General features: G+C 39.0%; 2 protein-coding genes across 2 annotated transcripts; one reads left to right on the top strand and one right to left on the bottom strand.

Moving 5' to 3' along the window:
- Positions 1-347: 347 nt before the first annotated feature.
- Positions 348-16648, bottom strand: LOC112051888 (zinc finger protein 665). The gene is given in 19 exon segments (XM_052891104.1): positions 348-2772; positions 4132-4191; positions 5174-5263; positions 5839-6012; positions 6705-6893; positions 7224-7305; positions 7868-8072; positions 8182-8326; positions 8436-8591; positions 9330-9470; positions 9793-9911; positions 10594-10795; positions 11169-11315; positions 11317-11693; positions 12120-12306; positions 14121-14371; positions 15669-15768; positions 15909-16007; positions 16463-16648. Coding segments are annotated over 19 exon segments (2949 nt in total). The 5' UTR covers positions 16598-16648; the 3' UTR covers positions 348-2682.
- Positions 16649-17009: 361 nt separating this feature from the next.
- Positions 17010-20084, top strand: LOC112051884 (translationally-controlled tumor protein homolog). The gene is made up of 3 exons (XM_024090710.2): positions 17010-17168; positions 17376-17634; positions 19566-20084. Exons 1-3 carry the CDS (start codon positions 17141-17143, stop codon positions 19795-19797), a joined length of 519 nt encoding a protein of 172 aa, XP_023946478.1. The 5' UTR covers positions 17010-17140; the 3' UTR covers positions 19798-20084.
- The last annotated feature ends 448 nt before the right edge of the window (positions 20085-20532 follow it).

Genomic DNA, 20532 nt, shown 5'->3' with positions numbered 1-20532 from the left:
ATGCATTACTCTAAAAAGCGAAAAAAAAACATCGTACCATGTCCTTTCTTTTGATTGTTTTGAAGGCTATGCCAGTAAAGCCCTTAAGTTTATTTTGTTTTTTTTTTGGCACCGCCTTCGATTAAAAAGGAATTTAAATCTTTGATTTAATAAAATCAAAGATAAAGAAACGGTTACCATCTAAATTTCTGTTTTTACTTCAAGGTAGTTACTTACGTCGGGCAATTTGGTTTGATTTTCCAAAAAACTGACTAAAAACCATCAATAAGTCTCACCATACACATACCTCTGCATTCTTCGTTCTTAGGAAAAAATGGTGATTAGAAATTTAAATAAAAATAACTTGATTTGTCAATCATATTTTTATTCTTTTAATATTAATAATATTTAGTTACATCAAATTCATCTTAAACATATATTCAACTAAAAACTCAATTCTCATGAAAATAAATAACAATCACTATCAATACAATACAACCAACAGCACTAAAATCGAAAAAAACCTTCCCTTTTGAAATTATTTGAAAAATATACAAACAACCGTATAGGGCAAGCTTAATACTTTAAAACTATTCAAGTGTTCGAGATCAACTTAATATAGCTAGAAAGCATTTTAATTATTTTTTTTTATTTAAAAAAAAGTCATCAATATGCCTTTTACCGTGACCAAAAACCCCCTTTTCCGCCAATGAATCGTAAATACTACTATAGCTTGGCAACTTCGTTCGTAACACTCCCGATGGTACGCGCGGGCCGGGGGGCGTGTAGCGTTGAATGAAAACCCACGACTGATGCACCTCACTTCCCCGCACGCACGATTTCACACCCGCGCAGTCTGTCCCCCGTCGCCCGCATATCATGGGAGTGTCATCAACGAACTTGCCAGACTATAGCTATAATAATGATTGATGTTCTAAATTCTGCCCTATTTATAAACAATGATTACATTTATGTGAATATCTTAAAACAATGAACATTAAACTTAACATTGAAGAAATAAACAACCTAACCTAACATCCATCTCGGCTTTATCTTAGAAAAAAGTATAGATTACAATTTTCACGTATTTCTCCTGTGACTCTTAATAATAATAATAATTACAAATATACAGCAATTATAATTAGTTACCTAAATATTCAGTACACAATTACAAAAACAAATAAGTCAGTTTAAAACATTAGAAAACTTAGCTGTGTTAAAATTCAAACCAAATTTTTGCCTTTAAAAATTGTATATTATATTTAAACTGTATATTATTATCGCATTATTATCATTACATATTTTTATTTTATACACTTAAATTTAAAATGTTAACATATAAATATTATTAAAAATATGTTATTGCATATAAAATATAATTCTATATTATGAGATAAAAGCTGATTATTCACAATTGTTTTCAAAACGTAACTTGTAAATGAAGTGCACTTCACATATGTGTCAAAGCACTGACTAACCTGTAACGTTTATAATATGTATTGACAAAATATTTATCAAGATAAATAGATAATGCGACATAAAAGAGTAACAAAATAAATGAGTCACATATTGTCGATGTTATGGCAACCCTGTGTTATGTCATTCACCTAAGACTGCAACTGCATTGATACTTGATAATAATTTATATTTTGTTGTATATATAGGTAATATTATGATTTTATTTTACACTAGCGGATCCGGTCAAGCTTCGTTTTGACATAAGCGCACTAATTCTCTATCCCTACTGTACCCTTCTATGCCTCTACCCCTACCCTACCCCTACCCCTACCCTACCCCTACCGCTTGACTCTTAAACGTTTGTATGGGAAATAGAAGACAGATGGACCGAACAACACTTACCTGATAGTAAGTGGAAAGTCATCTTACTAATGACTAAATTAAGTAACCACCCTACCGGCAAAGACATACCGCCAAGCGATTTAGCGTTTCGGTACGATGCCATGTAGAAACCGAAAGGGGTGTGGATTTTCACCCTCCTCCTAACAAGTTAGCTCGCTTCCATCTTAGACTTACCGTCTAAGATGGCATCATCACTTACCGTCAGGTGAGATTGTAGCCAAGGGCTAACTTGTAAAGAATAAATATATATATATATATATATTGTAAAGTTTGTGGTATTATAGGGGGAATCTCTGGATCTACTGAACCAATTTTGAAAATTCTATTACCACTTTTCGAGTTCACCGACAACCTTTAGATCCGAACACAACAATAGGAATGATGACAGTTCAGAGCTGTCACCTCGAATGAGCTGTCACCTTGATTGTGCTGTCACCTCGAATGAGCTCTCACCTCGAATGATTTGTCACCTCGAATGAGCTGTCATCTCAAATGAGCTGTAACATCGAATGAGCTGTCACCTCGAATGATCTGTCACCTCGAATGAGCTGTCACCTCGAATGAGCTGTGACCTCGAATGATCTGTCACCTCGAATGATCTGTAACCTCGAATGAGCTGTCACCTCGAATGAGCTGTCACCTCGAATGATTTGTCACCTCGAATGAGCTGTCACCTCGAATGATCTGTTACCTCGAATGAGCTGTCACCTCGATTGTGCTGTCACCTCGAATGAGCTGTCACCTCGAATGAGCTGTCACCTCGAATGAGCTGTCACCTCGAATGATCTGTCACCTCGAATGAGCTGTCACCTCGAATGATGCTACCTACTGCTAAGGTGATGTTTACACGATGGTGAAGTAGTGCGTGACGGCCGAAGAGTCGTCGTCCGCAGATTTGTCTATGTCTGGCGACGACACACCCGCTATGTGGACCTGAGTAAAAAAAAGCAATTTTATAATCTATCAAAATCTCAGACTAATAACATAAGGACCTTCCTCGCTAGATGTTACTTTTCTTTCAAATTATATGATCAACGATCATTTTTTTTTTGGTTTTTTTTTTAAAGAATATATTTGATGTATTTGTTATAATATGACCAATATTCCCATTCCCTCCAACTAGTCGGGAAAGACCGTGCTAGGAGTGGGTACGACAATAGACCAACGGGGTGAGGACTGAACCACCACCCCTCGGTTATGAGTCCGACCACTCTTACCGTTGAGCTATTGAGGAACGCGATCTAATGCGAATATAAGAACTGTCTCTATAGTATCCATGTTTTATAGTTGTTAAACATGTAGAACCTTAAATTTTTGTTAAGTAGGATAATAAAAAGATGATGATTATTATTTTGGAACGATATGATTGGTACAATATGTTTACAATTTAAAGATATGTGCCAAAAGAATTTTGTCTTCTAATTGCAGCATTTAGTACGTCCTAATATTGGCATTGATTGAAACACACTAATTTAAATCATTCATCATCATTATCAACCCATATTCGACTCAATGCTGAGCTCGAGTCTCCTCTCAGAATGAGAGGGATTATGCCACGCTGGCCCAATGCTGATTGGCAGACTTCACACTCGCAGAGATTTAAGAAAATTCATTGGTATGCAGGTTTCCTCACGATGTTTTCCCCGTTTGAGACACGTGATATTCAATTTCTTAAAATGCACATAACTGAAAAGTTGGAGGTGCATGCTCCGAACCGGAATCGAATCCACACCCATCGGAGGCAGTGGTCATATCCACTGGGCTATCACGACTCTTAAATTAATTTAAATTAGAGACACAAATCGATTGTGCTAGTATTTATATCGATTGTTACAAAGGACCTTATTGCTAGGTAAGTAAAGTTCACAATTGCTTGTTTTCATGTACTTTAAGAACTTGCATGTAGACAGGCCTGGCGCACTCCGTGTTTTAGCGCAATATTTAAAAAGTTACGTGTTGATGTATTGTTAGTCTAATCAATGACGAACGCACTACTTTTTTATTTTGTTAAGAAGATACGCGAACATCGCCGCGTTAAATCTAGTAGTAAGTATTTTTTATTTGAAGACAACCCTAACGTTGTTTGAGTAGATAAAATAAATATAAGAACTTAATAAATATAAGAACTGTAGGTAAATAAAACGGCTTGCTAATAATTTTTTTCGAACTGAATTGCGCCGTATTGTGTAGTACAGAGAGTCGCTATTTATTTTAATGACGTTGCGGAGTGAATCTTCTGTACTTGTACATATGTTTTCTGTGATGTAGGTTACATCAATTAAGTATACTTACTTCTTCTTCGTTGTATCCGTTGATTTCTACCGGTATGGTCTGACCGTCTTGAGTGACGACCTAAAAACATTAGTTTACTTTAAAATAAGAAACATCGTATTCGAATGAACCCACTTCAAGGTCACGCCTCCGTCCCTATATGAGAGAGAATTTGGAGCTAAAACACAGCACGCTGCTGCAATGTAGGTTCGCAGGCATAAGGCGATAAGATTTGATTTTGTAACGTAACGATTAGACATCTACAGGGTGTCCCAAAAATCAACGTCAAGCGGAAAACAGGCAAAAGGACAAGTCATGGCAGCTATTAGAAAAATATGAAAAAAAATCTGAATTTTGAAGTTATAAGTATTCAAAAATAAATCTTAAAAATTGACACCCTGTCATCATGACGTTACAAGTCCTGTAGCTGCAAATATTAACTATTCTTCAGTTTTTTTTCTGTAATATGACCGTGAATGACCCTTCTGTAAATTACAGTTAATAGTTAAAACACAACTGCCTCAGTTTTAAATTAAAAGTAAGATTTGTGCCGAACATTAAATGTTCCAAATAATTACATTACCTAAATTTAACCAACTTAATTGTACATTATGTTTAAGTGCGGTAAGTTGAAAATTACAGCCGAGGGGCGATATTGCATCTCGAGTCAAAGGCGAGCTACTTTGGTTCTTCTGCGGATCTTCTCATTTCTGATTCAATCACGCAGAGTTACTCCTAACATAGCTCGTTCCATCGCCCGCTGTGTGACTCTGAACCTTCATATACGGACAATAGTTAGCGAAGAAGCTGTTTAACCATTCGCTGCCCGCGAGTATTTCATCGAAAAGCCCGTCTGCGTTGAAGAAGCCGATAGTCAGGGAATGCGGTTTGAATCTACCGTTGTGAGCCATTTAAAAAATCTTTATATATTCCTCTATCGCGCGGAGTATGATACTGTGCTCGCCTATTGCCCTTAGTTTACTTTATATTTTTTTACATGTCACGTAACGGATACGATGGACGACCGGTCGTCCATTTAGGAGTCAAATGGTTAATAAGTTACCTGCAACGACTTGCCATCGATGGACGTGATGGCAAGTTTGGTGCCGTCTTGCATCGTGAAGTGCAGCGGGTTGCCTTCCTCGTCCGTCACCTGAACACAATAAATAACATGACAGATTAAAAAACCATAAATACATACAGACAATGGGTATTTACTATTTAGATTTAAGACTCATCCATACCACCTAACTTATTATCCCATTTGTACGGCTGTTAGCTTACAAATCCAGTATGGCGGCCTCCCCAAGATGGCGGACTGGCTGTTTGAAATCCACCCCATGATATGGATATCGGCGCGTTTGGAACCCTCGTAACTTTAGTTTTAAGTTTTCGACTATTATTACCACCATTAAATTAAATTAAACTATGACATAATCTTGACCTTTCAAAAGTGCTTGTAAACTAAGGCTAATTGAAATAAATGAATTTTGACTTTGACTTTTATCAAATGAAAGGGTTTGCTGTCAGGAATACGAAAAAATAGTCACGTGACTTAATTCCAATATGGCAGACGTCCAAAATGGTGGACAGGACATTCTATGCAAAATGCACCCCCATGATATAAGTATCAAATGAAAGGGTTTGCTGTCAGGAATACAAAAAAATCCAGTAATTTTTATTACCTGCTAAAAGCGTGTTTTTTAGTTTTTAATTTCTTTGACTAACCGGTATGCTCTCGTTAACGCTGACAGGCTCCTCCTCTTCCTCCATATGCAACTCCTGGATCTCCATCTCCTCCGCCTCCAGCTTCAGGTTCTCCAGCTGGCGCGGCATCAGCAGCGACGAGCCGGAGAACAGCTGGCAGCTGCTCAGCACGCGGCTCTCTTCGATGTTCACCGCCTGATCATTAACAAAATACAAATTATTGTAACAAGACGTACGATTTAGCGTTCCGGTACGATGTCGTGTAGAAAATGAAAGGAGTGTGGACTTTCATCCTACACCTAACACACGTAACTTAACATCAGGTAAGATTGTATAGTCAAGGGCTAACTTGTAAAGAATAAAAAAAAAACATTACCTTAATTGTCAGCCTATTTTAAATGGAAGAGTTTGGACTTCGCACGACTTACATTCCAAAACAAAAATAGCAGTCTATAAAAGCATTCTGCTAATTCAGCTAAATTATTTAATTTCTTTTTTCATATTTGCCATATCATTTTTAAATATGACCAATATTCCCGTTCCTCTCCAACTAGTATGAAAAGACTGTGTTAGGAGTGGGAATGATAGTCCAGGCGGGGCGATAGATAGGCGGGGATCGAAAGGCCACCTCTCAGGCTTTTTATCGTATCTGTTCGGGGTCCAGTATGTGGAAGGCGCCGGTCTGCGAGTCGTCCGCGTCGTACGCGACGTATATGACGCGCTCCTCGCTGTCCTCGTCCGGGTACAGCTAGTGCGCGTGTATCGTACCTGCTCGGGGTCCAGTATGTGGAAGGCGCCGGTCTGCGAGTCGTCCGCGTCGTACGCGACGTATATGACGCGCTCCTCGCTGTCCTCGTCCGGGTACAGCTAGTGCGCGTGTATCGTACCTGTTCGGGGTCCAGTATATGGAAGGCGCCGGTCTGCGAGTCGTCCGCGTCGTACGCGACGTATATGACGCGCTCCTCGCTGTCCTCGTCCGGGTCCAGCTTGTGCAGCGACTGGATCTGCAGCGACTGCTGGATCTGCTGCGTGTTGTTCTTGTCGCTCACGAGGAGGCTCACTTGCTTGTGTGTCTGCTGTAATAAAGTGTTATTTTGTATTCTGTATAAGTACATAAAAATATTCAAGTTGTATTCTGTAGGTATGCTTCAAAAACTCAAAGTAATGCACACTCACGCATTCGGTTTCTGACACAGTAACTTAACTTGACCAGAGTACTTGGTGACAGTTTTCAATGTTTTCGCGTAACCGTAAACGCGAATATCTAAGGAATTGAAACAGCGCCATCTAGTGGCACTACTGCATAACTGTTTCAATTGACAGAAAATATTGTAGATATTGAGGCTTTACATTGACCGTCCGTCGCAGCCAAAATAGAGTTCTCAATAGGCGTTTGACTGCCTCACCTTGTTAGCGTCCAGCAGTCGCGTCTGTCGCACGCAGTCGTCGCGCCGCACGTGCAGCGCCCACGAGTTGCGAGACGCGAACCTGATGAATTAAATCATGTTCAGCAACCCAACTGTTAACAAACACTGATACAATATGCATCTTTCGCAGAAGTGTCCTCGCGTCACCAGAGAGTTTGTAAGAAAACATTATACGCACACACGTCAAAACTCCACACACATTTATCTCGAGCATTCTCGTTAAGGGGAGAACCGCATCCGCTAAGGACCTCATACGGACAGCCCACTTTTTGCTGGAATCCGAGCTGAATAGTATGCTCCAGTTTCAAGCATAGCTCTTCCTGTAACCTCGCTTTCTCGAGTTTTCCGGAGGGGAGAGACTTGGCCGATACACATTTTTGGTAGCAGAGCGTGGTTTTAGGGAGGTCTGAGAGGCTAAGTATTTTTCATTTGAAATTTTGTGGTTAAGTAATTTAAGTATACTTAATGAAATTTTTGTTGTTGAGTTGTGTCATTGCTGTAGTTGGTATATTGCAGGCACACGAACGCGAACTTATGCTTTTAGTTCAAGTTTGGAAGAGCTGCGACGACGTGGTGAAGCGGTACTGGTACATCAGCGAGCACGTCTGTGTGAGGTCGCTCACCGTTTGCCGCACTTGGCGCAGTAGTGCGCGCGGTCGGCGGCGTGGCGGCGCGCGTGCAGGCGGTGCTGCGACGACGTGGTGAAGCGGCGCGGACACAGCGCGCACTGGTACGGCTTCTCCCCCGTGTGGATGCGCTCGTGCTCCGACAGGTTGCCCTTCTGGCTGAACGTCTTGCCGCACATGCTGCACGAGAACGGCTTTAAGCCTTAACAAAACAAAGACTACATTACAGACTTGACGTTGCCGTATGCGTACACACAAATACTTGTTGAGGTAAGAATGAGCGGGTACATGCAACCGCCCCTTAGTCTCACCGGTGTGCAGGCGCATGTGCAGCGTGAGGCTGGTCTTGTGCGCGAACTTCTGCTTGCAGATCTCGCACGTGAACTTCTTCACGCCGGTGTGCAGCAGCTGGTGGTTCAGCAGGTTCGCCTTCGTCTTGAACGTTGCGTTGCATACCTTATGATCAAAAATTTACAGTACTTTTTATTTAAAAGTTAATGAGTGGTTTTCGTAATTTAGTTTTGTCAGTTCAATCACCTCTATATAATCTCAACAACTACCGTACCTTGCACAGGAAGGGCCGCAGCTGCGAGTGCACGAGCTGGTGCCGCTGCAGCAGCTGCTTGTGGCGGAAGTGCTTGCCGCACGTGCCGCACACGTAGCGCTGCGCCGCGTGCTCCGCCTGCTTGTGGTACACCACCGACGACGGGTGGTTCAGCACCTGCGGACACACCCTCAGTCACCGACAGTGCACACGCGGGCACGCGAACGTTCCGTGCACGCAGCGACACGCACGCTCGCTCTCTTACCTTCCCGCACAGGTCGCAGGCGAACCCTCGGCTGGGCCGCGCTCGGCGGTGCGACACGCGGTGCACGGCCAGCGAGCGCGGGCACGCGAACGTTCCGTGCACGCAGCGACACGCACGCTCGCTCTCTTACCTTCCCGCACAGGTCGCAGGCGAACCCTCGGCTGGGCCGCGCTCGGCGGTGCGACACGCGGTGCACGGCCAGCGAGCGCGGGCACGCGAACGTTCCGTGCACGCAGCGACACGCACGCTCGCTCTCTTACCTTCCCGCACAGGTCGCAGGCGAACCCTCGGTTGGGCCGCGCTCGGCGGTGCGACACGCGGTGCACGGCCAGCGAGCGCGGGCACGCGAACGTTCCGTGCACGCAGCGACACGCACGCTCGCTCTCTTACCTTCCCGCACAGGTCGCAGGCGAACCCTCGGCTGGGCCGCGCTCGGCGGTGCGACACGCGGTGCACGGCCAGCGAGCGCGGGCACGCGAACGTTCCGTGCACGCAGCGACACGCACGCTCGCTCTCTTACCTTCCCGCACAGGTCGCAGGCGAACCCTCGGCTGGGCCGCGCTCGGCGGTGCGACACGCGGTGCACGGCCAGCGAGCGCGGGCACGCGAACGTTCCGTGCACGCAGCGACACGCACGCTCGCTCTCTTACCTTCCCGCACAGGTCGCAGGCGAACCCTCGGCTGGGCCGCGCTCGGCGGTGCGACACGCGGTGCACGGCCAGCGAGCGCGGGTACGCGAACGTCGCATCGCATTCGTTACATTTGTAGTTCCTCTCGCCGAGATGAACTGCCTATTTAAAGAAATAAATAAATTAATATTAAATTGTGTCACACATGACCATCAGACACTAAAGTAGGCAATTACCAGTATTATAGTGTCTGGTCCCTGGACCACTTAAAATATCAACACCAAAACCCAAATAGTTTGACGCACCAAGCGCACTGCACTTGGCACAACTAATAAAATCTTTTGTCTTTTTAAAGTTTAAAAATCTTGTTCACCATTAGAATCATTATCCCTGTGATGACCACAAGCAATCTATCTCGCTATTCCCACGGGAACGAGGCTGAAGTCTGCTAATCATTTATTAACGAATTATTATAAAAAGTTACCTTATTATGTAAAGACTTGCTCTGTCTGTTGCTGAACACCTTGTCGCAATTGTTGCACTTGATTTTCTTCTTGGTGACGGTCACTAAGTCCTTCATAGTGATTTCTGTGTCTTCCTCTACTATATTAACAATAAATATGCGTTATTTGTAAATAATAACCTAACATTGTCTGTAGATGAATGGATTTGATAGATAAAAGATACTCGACTGATAGGATTTTTCTATATTTTGATGAGCCTTTGCAGTGTCTCCTTATGCCAGATTTTCGTTATAACTTATTTTCCAAATTATAATAATCAGATTTAAAAAGGCAAAGGTAAAAACAAACAATATTCTGTGTAAAAGATTTTAGTAAGGCCTACATTTTGAACATTTTGTTGACATAACACATCATTACTGTGTATGGAATATCTGATCCATAACTGCAATGGTCTTACATCTTAACCATGTCTATCAAACCAATGTTTTATTCTGTTTACGTGGGCTTACTGACAAAATCAGGTGTTCTTCAGGGAGCATATTTGGGCCCAATTCTTTTTGATATCTTCATTAGCAATATAACCGAATGTTTTGTAAATTCCGTGCTCTTTAAATGTTATTGTCATGAAAATAAAAACAACAGCTAACAGTGAAGAAATACTAAAATATTACATGTAAAATAGACAAAATCATTATGACTATCAAAAATTGTGTAATTTTAGGACTGAGAAATAGGAGGAAACAGCTTTTCGGAGAATCCATTGTTTTCTAGTAACGACTAAACAGCTTAACGTTTACAATAAAGATGTAGCATGCATTTGCCTTTTTTATTTTTGTTCCCGGCGATGTCCAGCGGGTCCTTGATAGATAACAATTCCTCTCCAGCATCTTCTGCGTCGCTCAGGTCGGGCAGCGCTTGCAGCGCTGGGGTCGACGTCACTTGCGTTTGATCAGTAGTCACCTTTTCACCATCATCATTCTCAGTTTCTTTCTCTAATTTTGGGGTCAATTCGGGGTCTTTAGACTGTAAACAAGAGAATATTCATACCTATTATATTTATCCATAATGATGATGACGATTGGATCGACTTTCATCTTCATTGAAAAAATTTCATTGAGTTCATTTAGGAAAAGTTAATAAAAACACAGAGAATAATTATTTTAAAAGAAAAAAGTTGAGTGTATTGCTGACTTTCCTCAACAGAACTTGTTTTCGGAACCAGCGGTAGTCTTTGCAAATAGTCAAACTTGACATTTCAAAAGAGTTTGTAGAGTAAGCCTACTTGAAATAAACGAATTGAGATTTTGAGTTTTTGAAAAGGTGTGGGAAAGGGCTCGGCCAGAGCCGCAACGGTATAGCACGGGCCCGTGCCACATATGGTCGCTCCCTCACTTACGCTCGCTTGGTGGTCGGAGCGCGACTCGATGGTGCGGCCCGTGTGGCGCGTGGTGGCCTGGTGCTCGTTAAAGAGCAGGCGCGTGGGGAAGAGCTCGTCGCAGCCGCAGCGATACAGCGCGGGCCCGCGCCACATATGGTCGCTCCGTCACTTACGCTCGCTTGGTGGTCGGGGCGCGACTCGATGGTGCGGCCCGTGTGGCGCGTGGTGGCCTGGTGCTCGTTAAAGAGCAGGCGCGTGGGGAAGAGCTCGTCGCAGCCGCAGCGATACAGCGCGGGCCCGCGCCACATATGGTCGCTCCGTCACTTACGCTCGCTTGGTGGTCGGGGCGCGACTCGATGGTGCGGCCCGTGTGGCGCGTGGTGGCCTGGTGCTCGTTAAAGAGCAGGCGCGTGGGGAAGAGCTCGTCGCAGCCGCAGCGATACAGCACCGGCCCGTGCGCCGCCACGTGCGACATGTATCGCCCGCGCGACATGAACTCCATGCCGCAGATGTCGCATTCTTCGCGGGTCTGATTCGAACGGCCTAAAGGAGAATGGCAATAATTAAAGCCCTAGTAATGAATACCACATTTAGTTCTGTAACTGAAATAATGTCTAACTCTCAGTCTCAAACCTTTAAACAGTTCTTGAAAAGTAATTTGAGACACTTACTGGCTTTTACGTGTATGGCAGAGAGAAAAGCTTCGAGTTAATGTCTAGACTTGGGACCTGAGTGTAGTGTTCAAGTGTTCAAAGGGCCCTTGATAACATGTGCAAACGGTAAACACACACCTATACCGCACATGTTACAGTCCCTTCCCAGCTATATAAATGTCTTTATGCCTAAACATATATCTGCTGGCTATTTAATTATTTTTAGCATATTATTGCAGTCCAAGTTCAACAGAAACTACGCAAATAAATAACTTTAAATGTTTCAAATATTAACAAATGCATACAAACTTCTTACCCTTGGGCCTTCCACGTCCTTTATTCTTCACAACTACAACAAGCTCCCCAGACTTCTCAATGTGGCCTATCACCTCTGGCTCCTTGCTGACTGGCTTGTCTGGCTCCAACTCAATCTTTATTTCATGGTCACTCTCTTCACCATCTATTACTCCAACTTCTATGAATATTCTTTCGAGTTCTTTACCCTAGAATTTTGTTTTTATTCTCTATAACTTTGCCCTTGATTACAATCTCACTTGAAGGTAAGTAATGATGCAATCTAAGATGGAAGCGGACACACTGCTCTTCTTTCCACTTAATACAAACACCAACTATTACTATTTTTAAGCTTTTTAATTTAGAAAAATTCCTCCTAGGCTGACACAATGTTGGAAAAATATAAAAAGGTTCATCTTCTATGTGGAATATATAAATCTATATGGTTATATTATAAAGAGCTTAAGTTAGTGGTATTGTAGGCGGTAATCTCTGGATTTACTGAAGCAATTTTGAAAATATTTTCACCAATAGAAAGCCACATTTTTTGTGAGTGTCATATGCCATATTTTCTCTCCGTATTCCATGGGAACTACGCTGGTAAAATCGCGAGGCTAGTAGAAAATATTTTTATAGAATGGGGATGATGACTAGGTTTGAATATATTGATTTTTATGATACATTCGGGTAAGTAGAGTTAACTAATTTATACTTAAAAAGCAAAGATTGTCTGGATATTTGTAAAATAAATGAGATTATAAAATTTCAAAAACAATTAAAAATATTTTATCGTAATTAGATGAAAATTCATACAGTTTTAGCTTCCTTACATTAAATGTGATATTTTTTAATATATGAACTATAAGCATAAACGCACAAATAATAAAAATATTAGTAATTTTGTTTGAACGCGCATACAAATCTAACGATCATTACATTGCCTATGACGTCATTATTTCGAGCCATTTTGTATGGGGCGTTTTTCAGGGATCCGCGGCAGCGCCGCAAATATGTCTCTTTAAATCCCTGTAGCTCCGAAAGTAATGATCGCAGATACCCTGTTCCTTTTACAAAATTGCTTTACTATTAGTATTCTCTTAATTTATATACAATTTAAAAAACTGTCATCATCCCTATTACTAAATTGGGTTATAATTGAAACCATTAGTCATTTGGTAGTTGTTGTAGAACTTTTCATGAGAGAGACCACAATGCTTATTTTTGATACCAAACAGCATTGCTGTGTTCCATTCTGAAGAGCATCGTTGCCTGTGTATATTTAAATGTACACAAGGCTTAACATCGACATCTCTGGTTAATAGAAACAGGGAACACTTAAAGGATATGTGTTCCTAAAGGACATTTCCCTTAAGTGTCGCAGAGCGAAAGTGTCATGCCAATGCAAAGTGTTGCTCTGTTTATATTAATAATAGTAGGGGAGCCCAGGATGCTAAATTTGCAGTTACTAAAGCGTCATGGGAATTGATAACATTTGGTAGATTAGATGATAGAAAGAATAAATGGTTATATACTTTTTTCGTTTTCAGCAGTGGGGAAAATACTACAGAATTTAAAGATAATTTTTATTACTTTGGCTTACTGAATTCTTCAGAAAATTTTCAGGAGATTATTTCATTCAAAATAAGTAAAAAAATTACTGTGCTCGTGGCTCGATAAGAGAAATACAAGGGTTTTATGTTGTAAATTTGGAACCCTCTTATTTCTTTATGTTACGCTTAAATTGTCACATTTTCGAAATACACATCTTTTAGCTATCAACTCACCTATGTTATCTTAATCTGACGTGCTGGTTGAGTATTACTGAAGTTAGTTTTTTTTTTGTTTGCCATAAACATACCCACCAATATTAAGGGCTCAAACTTGGCGGAGGTACTGAACAATGTGCAAGGTATACTCCCATTGTTCATCTGCCGTGCTCGAGTAACTGCAAAAATCCCCTCTCTGGCTCCCCTACTATAGACAATAGTTTTCCACTCCAATTAATAAAATACCATTAACACACCTGCACAGCTTCTTTGAATCTAGTGGGAGTTTTTCTTCTCCTTTTCCCTGAGATGTCCTCATCATCTTTCTTTTCAATGATAGATTTGTTTTCTGGTATTTGTAGTTTTGCTGTTGAGATCTCCTTGGCAAGTTCTTCTGGTGATTTGGGCTTCTTTGGTGGCCTCCCGCGCTTCCTCTTGGGCCTGTCAAGCCCTGCCACTTGCAGGGACACAGGGTGCTCCACTTGGTATAGACCATTATCAATGTTTACTGCTAGAGCAATTTTGTATTAATTTCTGACTGCATCTATGCTATTATTATAAAGAGGTAATGTTTGTTGTATTGTAGGGGGTAATCTCTGGATCTACTAGACCCATTTTGACAATTCTTTCACCACTAAAAGCCGCGTTATTTGTGAGTGTCACAGCAGGCAGGCATCAGGCCTAAATTCCCTAAATTCTCACAGAAACAGTAACTAAGCAGGTGAAACAGCGGGGCATCAGCTAGTTTTATTATAAAGTCGAAGTAAAACTTATTTTATATGTCGCCGTGGAAGCTTGGCTCACTGAAGGATCTATAACCTCAAACCACAACCTTGGTCACAAGTCCAGGGACTTGCTCAATGTACTTCCTCTACCACAACTACCAGGGTACAATAGTAAAATTATGAGTAGTTTATTGTTTAAGCGATTAGTGAGGTTAAGCATAGCATACCTATTGTAATTGGCAGAGCCGATGACCAAGGTTAGGTCAGCGGTTCTGTCCATATTTTTATTAATGACTCTACGATTTTTACGACATATACAATGAAAACAAAAGACCAAGTAAAATGGTCAATAAATTGATTACCTGGTTTCAAGTATTGATGACGAACCAACTCACTCACTCACAAACCAGTGTTGACATATTATACAAAATTGAGATTCTATGTAAAAATGTCATCCGTCTGTTGGATATCGTTTAGTAGATAGATGACATTTTGTCAATTGATTTGTTGTTTATTTTAATAGGTTGCTAATAAAGACCAAAATAGAAGATAGGCTAGCTGGTCTATTTATGATCACCACCTCTCAGTATTATTTAGGAATTTAGAACCCTTCACACTTTATAATTAGTTTAAGGTTTACCCTTCACACTTTATAATTAGTTTAACTTTATAGGTAGTTTATTTAAGTTTGCATTTGATAAAAACCTCAAACTTATTCAGCAACTAAGACAAGTGACTGGCAACTAGGGACATGACTTCACATGATGTTCTGTATAGTATATACAAAAATTATGTTTTAAACTTTAATAATTGAGGATCTGTACCCTTGAAAATAGCTACAGTGAAACTATAAGGGTTCCTTCTTGTCTACAAAATCCCAAAAAGCAACTGCTGAACTCTCTCCTCATTTATTTTAGTGAAAATTTTCTTCCATATGTATATTAGTACCAGTCACTAATTAAAGAAAAATAAAAAAATCATTAATTTTAAGTAGGCTTAGTTTATAAGCACTTTTAAAACATCAAGTTATTTGTAAAGACTCTACCATCAGTACAAAGACAACTCATGCACAGTACTTACGATTATAGAATACTTTTTCCGAAGGATCAGATGTGTCTGAACTATTTAATATGGTTTTTTTATATTCCCTCTCTCTTTGGTACAATTCTCTAATTATTTTCTGTAAAGTAATGTTATTATTAAACAACTTGAAATTATTTTATTTAATAATGTAGACATCAGTATTATCAACAAAAAACTAAAATGAATAGGTAAGTAATTTAAATATTTAGTTAGAAGTAAAAAGAAGTTGTAGATTACCTGTCCATTAATTATTAAATTGAGAAATTCAACTGTGGCTTCTAATTGTATAGTGCAACCAGGGCAAATAGTTCGAGGCAGTTCACCATCGTCTTCCACCTGAATTTCAATGAAAAACACTTTCAAGAAACCAGTTTCACAATAGCACTTACATAATAAACTCGCTTACAAGCTGCTCACATAATTAATGAATATCGTTATATTAAACGTATTCTGCACTGAAACTATCTTTGCATTTAAATAATAGGTTCATATTTTCCAGAATTATTGAAAATTGAAATGTTGATTTGTATACTATTTAGATTTAAATCAATGTCAAATAATGGCGCGAGAATCTGTGAATTATGGTAAACATTAAATAAAGAATAAAATAGTAAACAATCTATTATAAGCCACTATAACTGTTATTGCTTTTTTTAATTATCTTAATTAATACAAAAATTCGAAAACAAATTATTAAAGACGTGAAGTTGATATTTATCAACATAAAATGTCAGCCATCTTGATCAAATTGGAAGTCAAAACAGTCACAATTTAATGTAAATCTATTTTACCTTAATTGGTAAATATGAGTTTATAATTTCACTTAAGTTTTGTTTATTTTCTTCACAGGAATATAATAAATTTCCATTATCATTTTCTTCGCCACATAATCTACAAACTGTAGAATTATAAAGAAACACTTCCATCTTTCTATGAGAAAAATGGAAACGCCATCTATTTCCGTTATGTTAGTGACTAAATCGCTGTCCTTGACATGTCAAAACGTTCTGAAACAAAACTTAAATAATTAAATGTATTGTAATAAAATGATTTAATTTATATTATAAGAAAGCTATAAGCTAATAAACAAATCATTACGTTACGTATATTTTTTAATATTAATAAACAAGCTAATAATAAAATCCTTAACGTCGATAAATTCTCACAGTAAAATTGATAGCAAAAATTCCAAATATAAATCCGGGTACTTTAAATGAACTAAATAAACAATGGAAGGAAAAAAATAATTTATACCGTGTAAACCATTTATACTTTTTGTTTGTAGATTTCGTAGAAGGTTTTATACTCAGTGAAAAAGAGATGACTTTGCAATAGTGCTGGCAACACTAGTACAATCTCTCTTTTCCTTCTTTTCTTTCAAAAAGTCAAAGCCCTTTCCGGTTTAGTTCCTGGGGCTAGAAGCCGTAGTTTCGGTTTTTATTATTTTTAATCGCCCGTAATCCTTCAAAATGAGAATCTATAAGGATATTATTACCGGTAATTGCGTTTAACATGTTATTCGAAGTGTTTTCAAGTTATTATTTCGTTAATTCGTTGTGTTTCATTATTGTGAATCTGACGTTTAGTGAATGAAGACGTCTTACCATGTATTTTATTGTTAGGGGTTTTGCCACATCGACAACCCCACCCAGCTATGGATTTGAAAGTGATTTCAAAAATTGATATGGACGTGTTAATTTTCAGGTGACGAGATGTTCTCGGACACGTATAAAGTCAAACTTGTGGACGAAGTCATTTACGAAGTGACCGGTAAATTGGAAACTAGAACACAGGGCGATATCAAAATCGAGGGTTTCAACCCCTCGGCTGAGGAGGCGGACGAAGGAACAGACTCTGCCTGCGAGAGCGGTGTAGACATAGTGCTAAATCACCGTCTGGTAGAGTGCTTTGCCTTCGGAGACAAGAAATCTTACACTTTATACCTTAAAGATTACATGAAAAAGTGAGTACTGTACATTTATTACAAGCTAAAATGATATTTTCGTATGAAATAATTTCGTATGGCGATTTTCAGTTGTCAGTGACTAAATCTCAGTTCACTGGAAATGGCTGAATCATATGTGTGCAATTGTGGACAAAGAACTTTGTTAACATGCGGATAATAAACGCTAGGGCCATCTGTCAACAATTAAACTTAAACATTTGGTTTTTATTTAAAATGTAAACCCTATATTTATTTACCATATTGTTATATCCAATTGGCCTCTATCAATGTCATTGTCACCCCTTATCAGCTATTGTATTATTTATTGTATGCCAGCTGATATACTTTGGATTTCTATACATAATAGACAAGATTTGTTTTATTTTTTTTTAATTTTGAGCCTAACATATTTAGTAATAGGACTTGTGAATCGGCATGATTTAAAGGAATCCAAATGAAAATTTATATGAAAAAATGGTTCTGTTACATTTAAGAGCAAAGTTCATGTTTAAAAAATCAAAAAAAAATGTAGAGGGCGGGGCGGGGCGGGACTATTAAAAGTAAAAATTATATTTGTGTTTATGTAACTATGCATAGACTATGCTGATCATTTAAATTACAGTAATAGCATGCAGAGTTTATGACTTCAACCATAGTGTGTTAAGCTGTGCAATACAAGATTTTAGATAACATAGTTTAATGAAAATGTGGCGGGGTGGCAGGGTACCTCCTGCAGTTGCATTGTATCTTGATATTATGTATGTATGACCTGTGTGTAGCCACACCTGCAGCTGATTTCTGAGGCATCATAAAAATTATAGATATCAACAGTAGCATAGGGAAGCATTGCCAGGGCTATCGCCCCTAGGTGCACGTCATTTGTCTTGATATTATGTCCTGCACATAGCAACACCTGCAGCTGATTTCCGAGGCATATCAAAGATTGCATATGCAATCTAAATGCATCATTCTAATACCAGAGGTTGATGAACAATATCAGCTTATGGAGCAATAGATGCAAGAATAAATAACTTTAATGAAAAAACATTCATTTCCATAATGTTTGTTCATGAAATAGAGCTGACACGCCTTAATGTAATGCCTCATTTATTTCTTAATTAATAAGTTCTGTATAGCTTAAGCTGCTTGTTGTAAATTTCCAACAGTGATGATATTTAATAGGTGACTTATTATCATCAGGACACATTTTTAGTATCACATTAGGCCCAAGGCCTGCAATTTGCTCTAAAAGCTAAGGCATTTGCTAGGTGTATCTGAACAAGTATTAGCAAACCTATAAGTTTTATATCTGAAGCCTAAGATGTGCGTTAAGAGATAATTGACTATGTATGTTTACATAATTCACTTTCTGTTTTTTTGCATTGCAACAAAGGAGAGAGCAATAATTTCATAAATAATCTTTCTTAGAGATGGCATAAAAGAGAAAACGACAAGCAGGGTAGGCAGGGTAACTTAGCTTTGTGAGTGAAAGAAAACATGGGGATTATCAATGGTCTCCCATTGTAACTAGAGTGGCTTTTTTTAATCAAATATTAGGCATTTTTTGGAATCCTTTACAATGAAGTTATTAGGTGTGGGTAAATTTACAGGGCAGAAGTTTGAACCTTTGAGATTTCAGTTTGGCCTCAGAACTGATATGAACTTCTATGGTATACATATAATTGCATTAGAGCAGCTAGGGCAATTTGTTTTACTTCAATATTATATTCTTTTTGTTATTTTTTTGTGTATAAATGTAATTTGTGTGTGTTACATCTGCATTAATATTGTGTTGGCTAATCTTTTAACAATTTTGTCAGACATCATGATTATATCTAGGCTCTATCTCAAATAATATGATGACGCCCACCTAGTTTTATAAGACTTTTCAAAAATAGATTATAATAGTGTGCTATACTTTGACTAAACATTTTTTTTTCATATTTCAGATTAGTAGCAAAATTGGAAGAGAAATCTCCAGACCAAGTAGAAGTATTCAAGACCAACATGAATAAAGTAATGAAAGACATTCTAGGTAGGTTTAAGGAACTCCAATTCTTCACTGGTGAATCAATGGACTGTGATGGCATGGTCGCCTTGATGGAATACAGGGAAATTAATGGCGTCGCCACACCCATCATGATGTTCTATAAACACGGTCTTGAAGAGGAGAAGTTCTAAGACACGTCTGAAATATATCAATATCTAAATAACATTATAACCATCAATGTCTTGATGCTTATATATACAAGTCTCTCTGTGCATAAGCTTCTAAGTACAGCTTAAGTGATAATACTACATACTTCCACACCAGAGCCTAAACACCATTTTGTTTTTTTTTACTTATTTATTTACTCAAATCATGTCCGCTCAGCTCTGTTTTCAGCTTCGGCAACTCCCCATCAAAGGCTGAACTTTTGTAAAGAATTAATGTTGCATATTATTAAATAATTTAATGAACAACTGAAGCATATTGTTTTAATTTTTTAATTTACATAGTAATATTTCACACCACCTATTGGCATAATATTATCACTAACATTAAATCCTATACAGTTTTACTGTGCTGATTATTATAATTACAACCTGATGGACCCATAAATATGCCATAAATATTATTCAATACAGCATAACTGGCATAAATTTGGGAAACAATCTTTGGATTGTCTGTGTCTATCTTCTAGGTTGCTTTGAAATTGCAACATGCATGACAGTGCACGTATCGTTACTGAGATGTTCTTTTGTGCCTAACAGTTTACAAGCAGCGCAGCCTTACGCCACAAAGTTTGGCATGACATAAAGGACATTGAACTTCATTGATTGTTACTGTTTTATCTATAAGATTTGATTGTTTGCATTGAATAAGCTTTGAAACTACTGAACCGATTCGGAAATTTTTTCACTCTTGGGAAGCTA

Source organism: Bicyclus anynana, chromosome 3 (assembly GCF_947172395.1).
Source record: "Bicyclus anynana chromosome 3, ilBicAnyn1.1, whole genome shotgun sequence".
Classification (NCBI taxonomy): domain Eukaryota; kingdom Metazoa; phylum Arthropoda; class Insecta; order Lepidoptera; family Nymphalidae; genus Bicyclus; species Bicyclus anynana.
Note: the sequence above shows the minus strand (reverse complement) of the source record. Positions and strands in the feature narration are given on the sequence as shown.

What these genes read in the sequence shown, in the direction of transcription:
- LOC112051884 (XM_024090710.2), top strand. Translation starts at nt 17,141, where the DNA reads ATGAGAATCTATAAGGATATTATTACCG. An exon ending in CTATAAGGATATTATTACCG is followed by an intron (nt 17,169 to 17,375) that starts GTAATTGCGTTT and finishes GTTAATTTTCAG; the next exon opens with GTGACGAGATGTTCTCGGAC. An exon ending in CTTAAAGATTACATGAAAAA is followed by an intron (nt 17,635 to 19,565) that starts GTGAGTACTGTA and finishes TTCATATTTCAG; the next exon opens with ATTAGTAGCAAAATTGGAAG.